This window comes from Chlamydomonas reinhardtii, chromosome 9, assembly GCF_000002595.2.
Source record: "Chlamydomonas reinhardtii strain CC-503 cw92 mt+ chromosome 9, whole genome shotgun sequence".
Taxonomy (NCBI): Eukaryota; Viridiplantae; Chlorophyta; class Chlorophyceae; order Chlamydomonadales; family Chlamydomonadaceae; genus Chlamydomonas; species Chlamydomonas reinhardtii.
In genome coordinates this window covers 5,161,762-5,179,195 of record NC_057012.1, presented here as the reverse complement: position 1 = coordinate 5,179,195, position 17,434 = coordinate 5,161,762, and the positions used below count along the sequence as shown (strand labels likewise).

The 17,434-nt window shown below is 61.6% G+C and overlaps 3 protein-coding genes across 3 annotated transcripts; 2 read left to right on the top strand and 1 right to left on the bottom strand.

Moving 5' to 3' along the window:
* The first annotated feature begins 93 nt into the window (after window positions 1–93).
* Window positions 94–5,543, top strand: CHLRE_09g399178v5 (uncharacterized protein). Its single transcript, XM_043065924.1, has 11 exons — window positions 94–369; window positions 660–726; window positions 1,018–1,119; window positions 1,297–1,341; window positions 1,703–1,792; window positions 2,638–2,732; window positions 3,088–3,231; window positions 3,681–3,771; window positions 4,164–4,231; window positions 4,547–4,688; window positions 4,996–5,543. Exons 1-11 carry the CDS (start codon window positions 206–208, stop codon window positions 5,107–5,109), a joined length of 1,122 nt encoding a protein of 373 aa, XP_042921346.1. The 5' UTR covers window positions 94–205; the 3' UTR covers window positions 5,110–5,543.
* A 180-nt stretch (window positions 5,544–5,723) lies between these two features.
* CHLRE_09g399141v5 (uncharacterized protein) lies at window positions 5,724–12,073 on the top strand. Its single transcript, XM_043065922.1, has 12 exons — window positions 5,724–5,934; window positions 6,525–6,626; window positions 6,918–7,080; window positions 7,648–7,785; window positions 8,079–8,181; window positions 8,642–8,827; window positions 9,070–9,239; window positions 9,439–9,586; window positions 9,921–10,006; window positions 10,308–10,404; window positions 10,857–10,938; window positions 11,255–12,073. Exons 2-12 carry the CDS (start codon window positions 6,586–6,588, stop codon window positions 11,343–11,345), a joined length of 1,305 nt encoding a protein of 434 aa, XP_042921345.1. The 5' UTR covers window positions 5,724–5,934; window positions 6,525–6,585; the 3' UTR covers window positions 11,346–12,073.
* Window positions 12,074–12,109: 36 nt separating this feature from the next.
* On the bottom strand, window positions 12,110–17,293 carry CHLRE_09g399104v5 (uncharacterized protein). The gene is made up of 8 exons (XM_043065921.1): window positions 16,853–17,293; window positions 16,421–16,453; window positions 16,135–16,176; window positions 15,517–15,797; window positions 15,293–15,386; window positions 14,655–14,826; window positions 14,023–14,272; window positions 12,110–13,822 (listed from the first exon to the last, which is right to left on the bottom strand). Exons 1-8 carry the CDS (start codon window positions 17,025–17,027, stop codon window positions 13,493–13,495), a joined length of 1,377 nt encoding a protein of 458 aa, XP_042921344.1. The 5' UTR covers window positions 17,028–17,293; the 3' UTR covers window positions 12,110–13,492.
* Between the last annotated feature and the right edge of the window lie 141 nt (window positions 17,294–17,434).

The following is a 17,434-nucleotide window of genomic DNA, read 5'->3' as shown; positions in this document are numbered from 1 at the left end:
AAAGGGATAGAGTTTTGCCGGGCCCATGGAGTGTTGCAATGGCAAAACAGGGCAGCTCCCCGACACTTACTTGTTTGCACTTGATTACCGATTCCAAGGATTTGCCATTACATCTGCCACATACTTAACTCCCGGCTCTGGAGCAAACTCCCGTGCAATCTAGGGTCGCACCTCCTGTTCCGGGCTTGCTAGGCTTTTCCGCACGATGGCTGGGGAGTCTAGCACCGCACGTGTGAGATGGGAGCTTGAAAACAACATTGCTCCTGCAGCCTCGGAGGACACAGATGCACTCTTCAAGTATGACGCGGCGGAGCAGCAGCTAGCACAGAGCTGCAAGCCCTGGGCGAAGGACCCTCACCACTATAAGCAGTGAGCGCGGGAAGGGGGTGGGGCGATGCGCCGGATTGGCAGCGCGAAAGGGCGCCAGATCACCCCTAGGACTTCTCTCGCCCGCTGCGGGCAACAGGCCCCGGACTGGCAGCTCTACCAGCGCCGGGCCAACCACCCCTGATGCGTCTTGTCGCAAAGATCCATGAAGAGGGATGCGGCCTGGAAGCTGCTTTACTGGCCTGGAAAGGGGCACCATGGCCTCCCCATTGTGTTTCGCCTCGACCCACACGCGTGCTACCCTTGTCGGGCCTCCTGCACGCCTCCTGCAGTGTGCGCATGTCGGCTCTGGCGCTGCTGAAGATTGCGATGCACGCGCGCTCGGGAGGCAATCTGGAGGTGCGGACAGCGCGTGTTGGACCTCTGACGAGGGGCCGCGTTGGGTGGGGTCGTGTGGGCTGAGGCGGTGCGGGCTGCTAAGCAGAGTTCGCTGGGAACGCGGTTATGGGGCACTGTGTAGAGACTGGAGGCCGGATGGCGCACGTCCTGGAGGGTAGGGAGTGGGGCATGCAACGGTTCTCAGGCTGACTGGCTGACTGGCTGACTGGCTGGCTGGACTGGCTAAATGAGTGCATGGACACTAAGCCCCGCTCTTCATCCCTGCTGCTCCCACTGCACGCCCCATTCCAGGTCATGGGTATTCTGCAGGGCAAGGTGGTGGGTGACACGTTCATTGTCATCGACTCGTTCGCGCTGCCGGTGGAGGGCACGGAGACGCGCGTGAACGCGCAGGTGCGCGGGCATGTGCGGGCGGGCGGGTGTGTGCATGCGTGCATTGGAGTGGGTGTGCGCTTGCGCGCATGCATGCGGGTGGGCCTGTGCCTGTGACTGGGTGCGTGCGTTCATTAACACACATGCATCGACGCGCCGACTTTGCGGTGGGCGCTGCATCACTGGGCACTCCCACAGGCGGAGGCGTATGAATACATGGTGGACTTCCTGGACACAAACAAGGTGCGGTGTTGGATGCGGGCGTGTTTGAGGTGTGCGTGTGTAGCCGTGTCCACATGGCCCAGCCTGTACATGTTTTAGGAAAGCACATTGGGGTGGAAGGGTGGACATTGCCGCGTGTGTGGGCTTCAAAAAGCATACGACGATACACGTGCAAAGGCCACGTGGGTGTTTGCTTGCAACTTTAAGGCGGGAGCTGGATTTTGTTGTAGTGATGCCTCAAATTCAGCGCGTCGTGTCTGTGATGTGCCTTCTGCTGGGTACTGGTGCTAGCCGACGCCATGCGAGCCGTGTCACTGTGCCAGGGCAGCGGACCCTCACGTCGTGTTGCTGCCCCCATGTCCTCCCCTTCATAACCTCACAGGCGGTGCACCGGCCAGAGAACGCGGTGGGCTGGTATCACTCCCACCCCGGATACGGCTGCTGGCTGTCGGGCATCGACGTCAACACGCAGGTGCGTGTGTGTGTGTGTGTGTGTGTGTGTGTGTGTGTGTGTGTTAAAGAGCACAAGGAAAACGTTGCGCAAAGACAGTGTATGCGATGCAGCAAAGCGACGGTTTACGGATGTTACCTGAAGTTACCTCGCATACCTGCTGCGGTGAGCCGCCGGTCTTACCAACCGGAAATCGCGCAACCCCCGCTACTCTAACCTCGAGGGGGGATTAGTGTCCACACGCTCTCAAGGGTGCAAACCCATGCATGTGCTCACGGTACGGTGAGGCCCAGGCACTCCTACGATTCCTAGCTCCGCGTCGCTACTCCTGGCCGCTTAGTCCAAGCTCCCGCCCAATCCTCGATGAAATGCTCACCTACGAGCGAATAAGAAAACAACAGAGCACAGGGCGGCAGCAGGGGAGTGTCACGAACAAGAGCGAAGGAACATGTTAGCGCGGCGGCGCGCGACGAGCAAGAGCAAACACGCAGCCCAGTCCCAGCCCAATGAACTATACTAGGGGTTGCGCGATTTGGGAAAGAGACGGGCGGTGGGCGACCACCGTGTGTGTGTGTGTGTGTGTGTGTGTGTGTGTGTGTGTGTGTGTGTGTGTGTGTGTGTGTGTGTGTGTGTGTGTGTGTGTGTGTGTGTGTGTGTGTGTGTGTGTGTGTGTGCGGGTGTGCGCGCGCACCGCTACAGCGTGTACGGCTGGATACTTGGGGGCGGGGGCTCGGGGGTAAAGATATCAGAGTGGGTGGGGCAGTGCTTAGCATGCGGGAGATGGTGGCGGGTTGTGCCTCGCGGTGTCCGGTTCGTTTTTCGCTTGCTATCGATTCCCCCCCTCCACGCCACCATCATGCACGCAGATGATGAACCAGCAGTACCAGGAGCCCTGGCTGGCGGTGGTTGTGGACCCCATGCGCACCATGGCGGCGGGCAAGGTGGAGATTGGCGCATTCAGGTGAGAGCCAGGGGACCGCGGCTGCTGGGAAACCGCACATGATGCGGGCACAGGCCGCCGGGAGGGGGAGGCGCGGAGAATGGGAGGTGCGGAGACGGGATGAGGTGATAGGCGTGTGTATAGTGCGTGTGCTCCACGAGAGTGCGCAGGGGCCCATGCAGCAGGGCCCCATTGTTGTGTACCGTACTAGCACCTCTGAAAGCAGTGCCTCGCTTGTGCGGGCCACGCACACGGCCACACGCGCTAACGGACACGGCCCAAACACGCACGCCACTCCCACGCCCGCTCCCGCGCGCGCTTAACATCAAACAATTGAGATAGCACTTGCGCGAACACGCTTGCATGCACACCGCAGGACATACCCCAAGGACTACAAGCCCGCGGACGAGGGCCCCTCCGAGTACCAGACCATTCCGCTGGACAAGATTGAGGACTTTGGTGTGCACGCCAAGTCCTATTACCCGCTGGACATCACCTTCTTCAAGAGCAGCACTGACAGGTGCGCGGCAGGAGGCGGCGGGCGGCGCCGGCGGCGGCGGGGTGGGGGTTGTAAGTATCAGCCCAAACTAAACCAAAACCAACGAAAACGAGCGGAGTGCAGGCAGAGGTGTTAGTTGCAAGCGATAATACTTATGGGATGTGGGCCGAGGCGTCATGGAGCAGCAGGGCGAGCGGCGCCGGCAGGGCTTGTGCGTGGGGGGCTTCTGCGTGGGGGCCTCTGCCCCATCGCATCCCTGGCTGGTGCTATGCAGGCTTAAGTTTGAATGTTCCCAGGCGCTGTCGGTGGCATGCTGCCAGGGCCGCTGCCGGCTCTGCGCTGTGCCGGCGGCCGCGCCAAGAAAGCCGGAATGTTGCCACTGCCGTACACACTTCCATACTGGCTTACTGCATTACACCTCCCTCCGCTGCCGCTGCGCCTGCGCCTGCCCCATGCGCCTCCGCCCGCAGCCACCTGCTGGACCTGCTGTGGAACAAGTACTGGGTGGCCACCCTGTCCGCCTCACCGCTCATCAGCAACAGGGAGTTCGCGGCGGGGCAGGTGGGCGGAGCGGGAGCGGGAGCGGGGAGGGAGGGGGAGTGGGAGGCCGGGAGGCCGGAGTTGGGAGGAAGGGGTGGTGTGGGCGGGAGGACGACGGCGGGGTGGGACTACTTGGACCAAACCCAAAGCTAAGCCCGACGTGCGGGGTGGGAACAGGAGGTTTTATACCGTACCGGCTGAGCGGCCACGAAGGTTGAGCGACAGGCGATGCTGCGACTCAACGGGGCTGGGGGTTCGCATGGAGTGCAGGAAGGGCTGAGAGAGGACGCGCTGCATGCGGCTATGAGAACGGGAACATACTGATGGTGCATACATGGGTTCAAATGCCCTTCCCTTTGCCCAAAACTGCACCCCTCACCAATGCTTCCCCGGGGCGCCCTCCCGCACCCCAGATTGCGGACGTGGCTGAGAAGCTGGAGCAGGCCGAGTCCAGCCTGGCACACGGGGCGCGCCTGGGCAGGTGGGCAACGGGCGGACTGGGCAGAGCGGGGGCGGTTGGAGAGGCAGCGGGCAGGGGCACAGGGGACACTGTACTTGTTGGTGGTGGTGCTCGCGATAGAGGGTATGTGTTGGGGGTGACGGCGTGGGGTGACTGCGACGGTGTTTGCATACGCAGGCCCTGTCGGGTCGGGTCTGTGCGGTACGCACCACACTCGTTGGCTGTACAGCATGTAATCTTCATACGCAAATCCAGGCAGGCATGCGCTGCTGACCACCACAATCTACCAACCCAAAACCTGACGACTCATTTCCGCGCCCACAAACTCGCCAACAGGTACTTTGAGAAGAAGAAGCCTGCCACCAGCGGCAGCGGCGCGGCCGGCGGCGGCGGCGGCGGCGAGGAGAGCGCGCTGGCCCGCATTTGCCGCGACACCTCCAAGCTGGCGGCGGAGCAGATCAAGGGGCTGTCAACGCAGGTGCGCGCCCCTAGGGGTCGGCGTGTTGCGTGTTGGACGGGTGGGAACCGGCGGCGCGGCTTGCGCAGGGGAAGGGCGAGAGCGAGGGCAAGCGAGCGCGACCCTGTATCGGCGTCAAAGGCTTTCGGTTGCGTAAGCAACGTAGCCGACCTTGTATGACATGAAGTAGAGCTTGCCCTCCCTTGTCCTGTACTCCATAGCTGGCCCGCTGTCAGCTTGCACATTCGCATGCTTAGTGCCCAACCTCTCATCTTGCATCTCTCACCTGTTCAACCAATTTACTTGTGCTCCTGTTGCATGCACGCAGCTGGTAAAGCAGGCGCTGTTCAACTGCAAGCTGTCGGGCCCAGGCGCCGGCTCGGCAGCAGGTGCAGCTGGGTCGTCAGCGGCCGCCGCAGCGGCGGTGCCGATGGAGACGTGAGGAGGCGGGCATGCTGGAGGGCAGGAGGGTTGTGTCGATGTGTAACGGGGCGGGGTGCTGAGGTGGAACGGGATGGCAGACGGAGGCAGCGAATGGTGGGCGAGTGGGGTGGAGGCGGCGCCTGGCAGCAAGTGTGGGTGTGCGGCGCCGGGAGGTTACGTGTTGCTGTGTTTTTGTGTTCACGTAGGACGGAGATTGCAGGTAGCTGGGCAGCTGCAGCTTTGCTTTCACTTTACTTTTACAACTGTTTGGAAGTCGATCACGCGGAGCAGGATGGGCTGGGCCGGCTGGCAGAGCGTGTGTCTTGTGCCAAAGGATTATTGGCGGACTCAGTGGATGCCGGATGCAGGTCCCACCTTGGGTCCCATACCGTGCGTGAGAAGGCAGGGTCTAGGCTGTGCCTCCAGACGCAGATGTTGTAAGCTCACAGAGGACAGGCGGGCAGGCGGTGCGGTCCTGCAAGTCAGCGTCAACACTGTTGGACCACCGGCACAAACCCTCTCCAACACGCGCTCGGATCCTGGCAGGCTGGCATGCCGCATCGCTGGAGTGCCCACAGCGGCTCGCTAACAGCTATAGTGTGGAACTTATGTATACAATAGTTCACTATTCGGGCTAATCCGTATGCAAGGAGAAGAAGAAAGGTTGAAACTGATCATTCAGACATAAGTAGAAGCACAAATGACTTGATCTAGTTGATTCAAAGATCTCATTTACATTGCCACTACTAATAACTATAGACGAAGGAAAGGATATTGCGTCGGGAGGGCAGAGGCTGTAGTGTTGGCGAGCAGCCTGGACGCGTTGCAACGGAGGAGCGACATTGTAAGTTGCTATGTATGCCAACTCGCCGAAGAGTGCGGGCCTCGCGGGAGCCAGCGGCAATTGACTCGGGAGCAACCGACCGCGCTGCAGTCCTCAAGCTCGCCCCCACGATAACGAAATGATGCAATGTATAGCCTAGTTTGCATCTGTCGGTTGGAGGGTTGGGCGGCTTGCCCCAGACACGGCGTGTCCTGTCTTCGGTATGGACAGCCACACCACGCCAGGCAGGCGGCCTCGGCCGAATCCGATCTGGGAGTCGAAGCCTGCAGCCCGTTATCAGCCATGGTTCCCATACGAAAAGCCCTGGCGCTGCGCCAGAAGGGGCTTCCGGGCGGCCGGCCACCGTGTGGCCAGGGCACCCCTAATTATGTCGGGCTGAGTACCGTGTTTGCATGCCACCTAGTGTAGCTTGACACTGCGGGGCGGGGCAGGCGCGCCGCACAGCCTCCGGGGCACTTGTGCTGCACACGCTGCCCCGCAGCCGGCACGCCCACAAGACTCCTGCAGGCGCTCCGCCCACAAACCATTGTCCTTACTTGCTGTCAACCCCGCCTGCACGCCCGCAACACCCCCGCTTGATGCGCCTGCAGAGCCGACGTCTTGTCCGGCTTGCTGCGGGCTCTAGCCGGCAATCCCTAGCAACCTAGCGCCATGACGGTGGCGACGCGGTCTCGGTATCGCATCGAGCCTAGGTACGAGGGGCATGCTGTGCAGTCGCGTTGGTGCGAGCATAGGAGGCGTGCAGGAGAGCGCCAGGGGTTGCACACAGCCTCCGAGGCGTGTGAGCACGCGGCGGCCTCGTGAAACACACCGCCTTGTCCGGCGCTGCCGCCCTCCAGCGCCGCCCTTTCCTCACGCTCCTTCTCACCGCTGCTCCCCCAACCCACTTACCGCCCACGACCCACAGCCCCTCTCCCCCCTTCCTTACTTCTTACCATTGTGGCGGCCACCCTGGCATGTCCCTTAAATGCGCAACGCCACAGGTATGTGATTGTGCTGGCCACGTTCCTGGCCACCTTCACCGCCTACGTGGAGCGCGTGGGCTTCTCCATCGCCTTCACGGACCTTGCCAAGGAGGCGGGCGTGGACGAGTCCGTCAAGGGCGCAGTACTCAGCGCCTTCTACTGGGGATATGCGCTGTCGCAGGTTCGGAAGGGAGCTGGGAGGGAAGGGAGGTTAAGGGAGCGAGGTACTAGGTAGGACTGGGAGAAGAAGGACTGGGAGGGAAGGACTAGGAAGGACCGCGAGCAAGGGGAAGGGACTGGGAGGGAGGAAGGGGGAGGGAGGAAGGGGGAGGGAGGGCGGGACTGGGACGGGGTGTATAACGTGTATTGGGTGAACACCGCGTGTGTGCTGGACTGCTCTGCCAGCGGCCGGGACATATGCGGGACTGGAGCAAGGCGGTCGCAGCAGCGCATGAAGGGCTGGAAAGACTGAGGAAAGGGAGCGGTTGGCGAGGCAGAGGTGCGGCGGAGGTGGAGCGTCGTAGGGCTGCTAGCGAGGCAGCATTCAGGGAAGGGGGCCGACTGCCTGGTTTTTTTTTCGAGAGGCCTCCCGCTGACTCCTGCAATCCCTCCCACCGCGCCTTCTCTTCACCCACCACTTGTCCATCCAAGTCTGCCTGCGGCACACATAGTAATACGCAGATGGGCTATCCCGTAGGGTTTGGCTTAACCGCCTCGCATGTCTCTTTCCACTTTGCAATTCAAACAGATCCCCGGCGGCTGGGCGGCCCAGCAGTACGGCGGCCGCATCATGCTGCTGCTGTGCTTCGCCTCCTGGTCCGCCGCCTCCATCCTCACGCCCACCAACGCCCGGCACACATACGCCATTGTGGCGGCGCGCGTGGCGGTGGGTGGGCAAATGGCATGGCGGGGCGAGTCGGGGCGTGATGCCAAGAACGGGGCGGTAGTGGTGGTGGTGGTAGTGGTGCGGAACTGGGGTTGGACGTGGTGGCATGAAGCTGCGCCAGTGTTTCGGGCTTGATGCCGCGCCCCCGAGCTGCAGCAAACGGCAGGCGGGGCAGCGATGCAGCGGCGATCGGCAAAGGTGCCTGCCCCCGGTGTATGCGTGTCTTGCCATGCCACGTCAAGTGCTCGTTGGCTAACTGTTTTCCTTCCACCCCTCCGTCTTGTGGTATGTAGGTGGGTGTGGCGCAGGGCTTCCTCATCCCGGCCGTGCACACAGTGCTGTCGCAGTGGATCCCGCCGCACGAGCGCGCGCGCGCCGTGTCGCTGACAACCTCGGGTGAGTAGTGGACACCGGACAGGCCGGCCCCTGCGCCACCGGCTGCCGGACAGCCATCAGCCAGCCGGTCAGACCTATGCGCCAGGCAGTCAGCAGCGGGAGCGGGATGGGAAGGGGGAGGGGAAGGGGGAACAGATAGGAGAGGTAGACGGCCACCGGCACGATCCGCAGACGGGCCACGACAGCTCATCCTCGCATCGTAGCGCTTTCATGACCATCGGCAACGTTCCCCGAACCACCCTGCGACCCTGTGGCCCCAAATCCCGAAGCGGTACAGCATAGCGCACCACTGGGTACCCTGCCCCGCCCCTCTCGCCCGCTCCGCCCTACTCCCCGAAGTGCAGCCCAGCGCACTTCGCGCCTGGTTGTTACAACCCACCCCGCCCACCTTCTGTCTACTTCGCTACACTTCTCTGTACCATCTTGGCGAACCCCCCTCTTTCATGACCCCCTTCCGCAGGCATGTACCTGGGCAGCGCCAGTGCCATGCTGGTGCTGCCGTACTTCTCCGCGCGCCTGGGGTCGGCCAGCTTGCTCAAGATCGTGGGCGGGCTGGGGCTGGCGTGGATGTGTCTGTGGCTGGCGGTGGGGCGCGACATCCCACACCGCGAGACCGTCATTCCGCTGTCCACCATGGACAAGCCGGGTACGCGGGAATTAGTTCGTTCGGTGGGAGAGTTCAAGTCCAAGCCTGAGGGGAGCGGAGAGGGCAGGGAGGGGAAAGGGAGGGGCCGGGCAGGAGGCGGGGAAAGGACGAGGCTGGCGTGGAGGACAGGGGCAATGTGGCGTGGTATGGCAATGGAATTGAGGAGGATTTGGTGCCCCACTGTGCCTGGCCACAACTTCACTTCTAATCTCATCAATGTAACCCCCTACCCTTTGCACCAGGCCACGGTCACAGCCACGGCAACGCCAAGGGCCGGCCCGGCCCCACGCCCTACAAGCGCATGATGAGCAGCGCCGCGGTGTGGGCCATCGTGGTTAACAACTTCTCCTTTCACTACGCCTTCTACGTCATCATGAATTGGCTGCCCACATACTTCAACCACGTGCTAAAGGTGCGCGGATGGGGCGGGAGGCTGGGGGGGGCACAGCGGTGTCGGTCTTGCAGATGCCGGTACCGGCGCACGATGCTCCTGCCCTTGTGACCTCTTGACGTCCTGACCTTTCCCGCACTATCATCAAAGCACTACAAAACATGTGCTGTCCGTCTATCCCCGACCCTGCCTGTCCTTAACTCTTCGTAACGCGGTACAGGTGGAGCTGAACAGCCTGGGCGGCGCCAAGACGGTGCCGTACCTGGTCATGTTCCTCATGAGCAACGTGGGCGGCTGGGCGGGAGACTGGCTCATCCTCAAGCGCCGCAACAGCACCGGCACCGCGCGCAAGATAGTCAACACGCTGGGTGAGGGGTGGAGGGTGGAGGGTGGAGGGGGCCCAGCAGCTGAGGGGGCGGGGGGCTGGGGCCCGCAGCAGTGACCGGTATCACCTGGGCTACTGAAGTTTCGTGTGGGTGGGTGAGTAGGTGTTTGGGGAATGCAAGGCAGCAAGGCAGCACAGCACGCAAGGTCAGGGTCCCAGCCGCCCGGGTATGTGGCACCTGCGCCACGCGTGGTGCGCATGCGGAGCCGCATTCCCTTTCCCCATCATACTCCCTCCCGTCGACATGGTTCCTGGCTCCTAACCAGCCCCATCTGACTCACCCGCCCTGACCCGCCACGTCACACCTCATGCCTCAGGCTTCGTGAGCAGCGCCATCGCGCTGATGCTGATGCCGGGGGCGCAGGGCGTCACCTACGGAGTGGCGGTCACCACCCTCACGCTGGTGCGCGCCGCCGCCGCTGTCACGGGTGTAGGGTGATGCATGACGTGGGGGCATGGGCTCGCAAGCACTGTACAGGCGCGCGGGTGCGCTACTGCAGTCCTGCGCCACACCGCGTGGCCCAGTGGGCGGCCCCCGTATACACCCGGCCCCGTCCTTGGCGCATGCATGCGCCCGTGCCTGATTGCTCCGATCGACTGCATCCACCACCCAACTCATGCATTTGAAGTTCCTCAACCCCTTTTCCGGCGTTACCTAACCCCAACCCAACCCCGTGCCTCGCCACCACCACCACCACCCGCAGGGCTGCCTGGGCTTCAGCCGCGGCGGGTTCAGTGTGAACCACATGGACATCGCGCCCAAGTACGCCGGCATGGTGATGGGCATCTCCAACACCGCGGGTGAGCAGGAGCAGGCGGCGGAGGGGCTCTGCGCTTGGGGCTGGTAGTGTGTTGGGGGCTGGGTAAGCGCTATGGGGGCAGCAGAGGCAGGAGCAGGCGGAAACGGACACGCCGTGTGGGTGCTGACTGCGTGGGCGGGTGGGATGCGTCAGGAAGGCTGGGGTGCCAGGAGATGAAGCCGGAGGCACAGGGGTGCCAGTACATCTCCAGACCGCTTCGTCACTGCCATTGCCCCCGCGGCATCAACCCTGTCTTGATGTGCTTGGCCTGCCGCCGCGACCTCGTCTCGCTCAGTCGCACTCCACCTCGCGCTGACACACTCCCGCTATAATGTATTTCGTCTGGCTCATTCGGTTGCTCGCTCGCTTGTACTCATTCGCTCTGGCCTGAACTGATTCGATCGTTCGCTCAATGTTCCTGACTCCCTCTCGCTCGCTTGCTCGCTCACCCAGGCACGGTATCGGGCGTCATCGGAGTGGCGGTGACCGGATACATCCTGGACGCCTGGGGAGGAGCCGACAACGTCATGGGCTGGTGAGCCGGCGAGGCCGTGCGTTGTGCGCACGATCAGGCTACGAGCGTGCGTGTGGGATGACTGGGCGTGTGGGAGGGTGGATAGGCATCCATTCCAATCCTGGGCCGAGGCGGAACTCCAGCCGGAAACTACGACACATTGCGATGGGTGGATGCCGGAGCATCCCAGCATGTGCCTTTCACGGCGAGCCGAATGGGAACCCGCCTCATCCGCACCCAACACACCACCTCACCCAACATACCGTACACGTTGCATACTCTGCATGCAAGATGCTGACCCCTTCCCCTTCTTGTTACCTGACACACATCTGTGCAGGTACGTGGCGCACGCCGTGAGCGCCGCCATCTGCTTCCAGGCCATGTTGGTCTTCAACTTCTTTGCGCGCGGGGAGAGGCTGTTCGATTGAGGAGCCAGTCACCGAGTGGGGAGCTCGAATTACGCAGGAGCTTGGGGACCTTGCCAGGCCCCAAGTACTCCAGCACGATGCAGTTGGTTGCATGGCAAGTAGGCTGGTGCATGTCATTGCTGCAGTGCAAGAAATCTGAGCGTGCAAGGGGCAAGGGAGCGCATGCGGCATGGTATAGACACAGTAGAGCAGACACCGGACCGGGGGGGAGTGAACAAGAATGATGCAACCATAGGTCGGCTCGGAATACATTCACGGCCCTGGCAGGTTACCTGCTGCAGCGTGGGGGCGTTGAGGCAAGTGCATTATGCAGTGCATGCAGCAGCGTGCGGTGCGGGTGTCTTGGCGGGTGTGCAGGGCGCAGCCCCCCGCCAGAGTGAGGATGAGGCGCGCGCGGCAGCGCTGTGATGATGTCTACACCCGTGGAGACTGTGGGCGGTGGCGCCATGCCATAGCAGAGCGAGCGGATGGTGGCGGGGTTGATACGGTGTACCGAATGCGCAGGATTGAGGATTCGGCACACCGTGCTCCGTGCTAGTCAGGCCGAGATTACAGCCCGTTGTGATGCCCAACTTGCCGCCAAGAAGTTTACGATTGCAAGTGACTGGGCTGTGGGCGTGGACGACTTCCCGCATGCCCAAAGCGTGCTGTTGGACACGGACGGGGGGCGGGCCGTCAAGTCCATGCCCTCCTGCCGTATGCCAACGAACGTAAGCTTGGATTCAGGGTTCGCAGAAGACCGCCTTGCAGTGCACAGAGACTCTTGCTGAGGATGATTGACACACCGAAATTGAGCGCCGTACGTCTCCCGCCGTACAGCACCGTGGTCACAGGGCCAGTGGTCAAAACACCCAGCGTGTCGTCATACACTCTGCGTGTACCGCCAGGACCCTACCCTACCCAACCGACCCTAGGGCCGCCCGTCATCGCGCGAAATTTTCATGTTGCATGGTGGCTTGTCACAGCGCCTCAAAGTTGGGGGTTACCCATAACCGCGCATGTTCCCTGTGTGTCGTTGCCCTGCCAAAGTAAAAGCGCCTGCCACCAACGACCTCCACGCCGCCTTGCTTGTCCATCCTGTCACCATGCACACAGTAACTCCGGCGTTCGACCAGCCATGCACTTCTGCTCTGCCGCTGCAACCTGTTTGCCGTCTGCTTGGGATATGGGCGTCAGCTGCACCCTACGGGACCTCGCCAACCTGCCCAAACCCTGTCCCATCACACACCATGCACACACGCTCTCTACACCAGGACTACTGACTCAGGTGGGTCGTAGATAGCCGCACCCAGTTTGAGATAACACATCAATTAGACGTGAGTTGGAAAGCATTACGCACGGTATGGCGGGGCTGTTTCCACACGTACGGTACACACGGCACCAACCCAGGTATGCCTAACGCCCATGCTCGGAAACCCCAAACCCCGGCACACCCCAGCCGCAAAAGAAAGAGGAAAGGAATTGATCCAAGAACATCCATAAATTGAATTTCCATCTGACAACATGCAGCAAGCGGGTTGTGTTCGATTTATTAGCAAAAATCTTCACCTACCCCACTGTGCAAGCCTTGAGCATCATCCGGCATCAGCCCATCACCCACTCGCGATTCTACTGCACGCTGGTCTTAGACCTGCTTTCGGTGCGCAATTGTTGAAGCTCTCAAACAGCTTGTTTCAAGAATGCACCCGGCCTCAAGCAAGCATAAAAGTTGGCGCATAACAACGCCTTGGCATTAAAACATTCTTGGAAAGGGTTGGGCAGTTCATGGCTGCGGTTAGACAAAAACGCATACACGCAAACGCAACACTCTCATTTAGTCGGTATGCACCGGCACGCACAGGCTACGCTCTCGGTCAGGCGCCAAACGCATAGCCGCACGAGTGCCGCCAACTACAACACGGGCAAGAATAGTGCGCCGCAGTACCCGCGGAACCAGACCCCTCGCCTAGCTGCTGCCGCCCCGAACCCGCCCAGCTCTCAGCCCGCCCCGGGCCCCGGCGAGCATCCCCCTTCGGCGCTATACCTCGCAAGCTGCTGCCCAGTCCCCGCTTGCCAGGCGCAGCCCCATACGCCTCGCGTATCTGCTGTTATCGCAGCTACAGCCTGGGGCGCTGAGAGTACAGCTTGCTACAGCCTGCGCGCTGCAGCTACAGCCGGCGCACGCTGGGCATGCTGTAGTGGTGGTGGCACGGCGGGTGCAGGGGCGGCGGGTGCAGGGGGCGGCAGACTGGCGCGACGCGGCGCTGCAGCCAGGCGCCACTGGTGGCACTGAAGGGGTCGTGCGTGCGCAGGTGGTGCGCCGGTTGCGCCGGGCTGCAGGCCGCCTGCTGGCTGCTGCTGGCGTGGCGGCCGATGCCCACCGCGCTGTTGGGCCCCGCCGCCCCGCCGGCCCCGCTGCTCCCGCTGGCATCCGCTGCCGCGCTGCTGCCGGACCTCTTTGGCTGCCGGCGTCCCGGCTTGTTGTTGGCGAGAAAGTTCTGTGTCCGGGGTGGGCGAGGCGTGCCGATGTGTTTCAGGAAGTGTTCAGCAATTGTTTGCCAACGGCGGTCCGGGCGCATGGGCTTGGCACGCACGCACGCACACGCTGCGGTACAACCTACCCCCAGCAGCTCATCAACGCGCAGCAAAAGCCCATGGATGACGGGCCCATTCGAGCGCAATGGCATGCACACCGCACCTGTCCGCACCGCCGTATGCCGTCGTCGACTGGCCAGCGGCCGCAGCTGCCGCGTGCATCGTAGCCGCCGTCGCCAGTGGGCAGCAACGGCGCAATGCCCGCCTCCTCCATGCGGACTGCGCACGCCGCCGCCTCGCCAGGGTCGTCCACCCAACCGTCCGCCATGAGGAAGACCTCCAGGGGCTTGATCTCCGGCCTGAAGCGGTCCCGCAGCATGTCAGTGTTGGGCGCGCCGGCCGCCACGAGCTTCCTGCGCGGATCGTGTGGACACATACATGGTGGTCCAGGTGGCGCGAGTGCTCAGTGGTCAGGTGGTCAGATGGGTGCGCGCCGGCGGCACAGTGCGTGGTGGGCTGGTGGCTTGAGGCCATTGTTGACCGAACGCTGCCACCACCTCTGGAAGCAATGCGCAGCAATAATGCCTGTAGTCGCGTGGCTGCTGCTGCTGCTGCTGTGTGTGTGCGTATGCGCTTATACATGCCTTAAAAGCACACACTTCCTACGCAAGCAACCATACTTTATAGGTTTTTCGCAACGATCACGAGGGCCGTGTAGCCCTTGCGTCGCTCCTGTAAAGCCCTGGCCCTTTGGCCAAGGCGTGCACACACAAGCCGAGCCTCCCACGGGCTTACATGAGCTTCCATATCTTGTCCGCCAGCTCCTGCACGTACATCAGCTTGATGCGTGGCTTGCGCTCCACCAGCACCACCCGCTCCAGGGAGAAGGCCATGCCGTCGATCTCGATCTTCAGCTTGTCAGCGTCAACGAGGCCACTGATCTCTTTAAAGCACCACCGGCTGGCACCTGCTGGCGGCATTGCGCAAGAAGTGGAACATGTCGGCATTGCAAATCCGGCATGTTGATGTCACGCTTCCATCCAGTCAGCCAAGCAACTAGGCAGGTGAACCCACTGGCGCTCCACTCTTGATGCCCGGTGTTTGGCCAGCCAACTGGGTGAACCCGGGAGTGCGATACGCCATGCAAGGGCACAGTCGTGATGGTTCAACTCCCTCACGTGCGCTTAGTTGCCTAACTGATGTGCTGCAAAAATAAGCCGCATGCATGCTTGAAAGCGAGCGAGTACAAGTGAAGCCATGAGCCCAGCATGGACATGTGACCACATCAGTTTGAGCCCTGGGCGCCTTGCTCCCAGCAGCAGCCCGGGGGATGCTGTGATAAACCCCAACAAGTGCACGGTGTAAACCTCGCTTAACTACACCAGTTAAGGAGCAGAATGCCGACCCCGTATGCTGAGATGCAGAGCCCTCACCCATATCGCCGGCGATGTGCATTGTGGCCCATTCCGCAGCCTTGTACTCGTCTTTGTTGATTCGGCCCTCCTTCCAGCCCTTTATCGTCTTCACCTGAAGCAGTCAGGTCGGACGGGGCACCAGTGTGCTGCTGTCAGGCATGCTGGCACAATACAAAGCGGTCCAAACTCAATGAATGGACCGTTGAAAGCGGGTGCAGCGCAAAGTGAACCAATCAACTAACCTGCTGCTGAACCTTGTGGAGCGCATGCTCCGCGCCAACCACCACGGCCAGCTTCACATCGTCCTGCAGCTGCACTTCGCTAATGTCCACAGAGTTGGCGGTGCACTCCTCCAGCGCCAGGGGCTGGGACGGTTGCTCGGCCACCGTCACCACGCGGAAGTAGCGCTCGCGCTCCATCTGCTTGACGAAGTCATTCTTGGTGAGGTACTTGTAGTCCAGCTTTGCGTAGGGTGTTGCGTAACCCGGCACGAATACGGTGACGTTGTTGTACAGCTTCGTCTCTGCAGGGGTGTACACATAGGTGCAGGGGTATACACATATGAAAGCTTCGCATGTGTGTTGTGGGAACACGGCATGCAAATTTGCTTGGTTTCTTTGATACGCGAGAGTGCCTTAGAGAGTCACAGCATGGAAAGGAGGGTTTCGTGGAAAGGACAGACAGCCTGGATGGTGGCTCCGCCACACACAAGACCCCGCCCATGGCCTCCCACACACTACCCATGTGCTTGTACTGTGCTGCGCTCTTCGTGATAGCTCAAACACTTGCGTACTAAACCGTGGGGCACTAGAGCCAGAGTCTTAGCTCAGGTCAAGTCTGGGCTAGCACAACCAACCCACCAGCTCCAGCCGCGCTCCCCACGCCCAGGCCAGCCGCCGCGCCTGCATCACCCGAAAGCGAACGAAACGCAGATGCAAACAAAGTGCAGACGTGAACGAAAGGCATGCGCAGGTTGGACCGACGCCGCACGTGCCCGATGCAGCCTAGTGGACGGGGAGGGACAGCGTGCAGCACCTACAAAGCTGGCATCTGCCCCCAACGAACCTCACTGTGCACCACCGCTGTCCAGCGGCCACCTTCAGAACTGCGGCGTGTCGTCGACTCTATGCGAAAAGCCCCACTCACCAGCTCTTGTTGTGCCCAGGCCAGCCGCCGCGCCTGCACAACGTGAGAGCGATCACAAGGCAGTGCAGGTAGTCAGCATCGCCAGGGGGGAACGAAACACGCCCCGCCAACAAGGGCCAGAGCCCGAGCGCCGCGAAGCCCCAGCGGATGCAGACAGTCATCGACACCTTTGAGCCTAGGCGGAGCCAGCCTCTTGAACTGCCCTGGTCCGCAGCCCTTATCCCCTCTCGATACTTTCCTTCCACCTCCCCGCACCCCCCCCCCGCGTCCAGGGCCTCGCCCCAACCTCCCGGGCCCTCGGTTGCCCCTTCCGCATTTTGCGGCCTGTAATCCCCGAAGTACCAAATAGAACGCCACTCGAGCGAACAAGCGGTCAAGAGCCAATCGCACACAACCGGGGTCGCGCATGCTCTCGTGCGAGTACCCACTGACCTTCCTGGCGAAGGATCTCCTTAATTGCCTCGGCGGCCACGTCTGGTAAGCCCGAAACAAGCAGCGAGGCCTCCTCCTGAGATTTCCGCAGAAGCAAAACGCGCGCCTTGCCTTTCTCCGCCGTTGACAAGCCAGGAAGGCCGTCCAGCGCTGCGGTCCACCTTTGTTCAGCCATTTGACGGTCACGCGTAATTCGCAGACGTTTCGTTATGGCTAGGATTGCAGTTGTGGAACAGCTAGCGTATTAGCAGGAGCCGGATTTCTGGCTTTGGGCGCTCAGGAGAAACATGTACCAAACAAATTGTCGGTAGGCGAAGAAATACATGAATTTTTGTCCCTTTACTGGGGACCGTCGACTTGAGCACGTTGTAAATCCCAGTTCTCCCCGCGTACTAATTACCCTCTAATCATTCCTGTGGTCTTCGACAGTACATAGAATGAATAATTTGTTGTACAAGGAGCGAGCGGAGTGGTGAAGCCAGCTGCCACGTGGGCCTAGGTGCCCTCTGCCCTCACCGTGCCCTCTGCATGGTGCACTGCGCCACTTCTCACGCCTTGTGCACTTGCCGGATGCGTCTATAA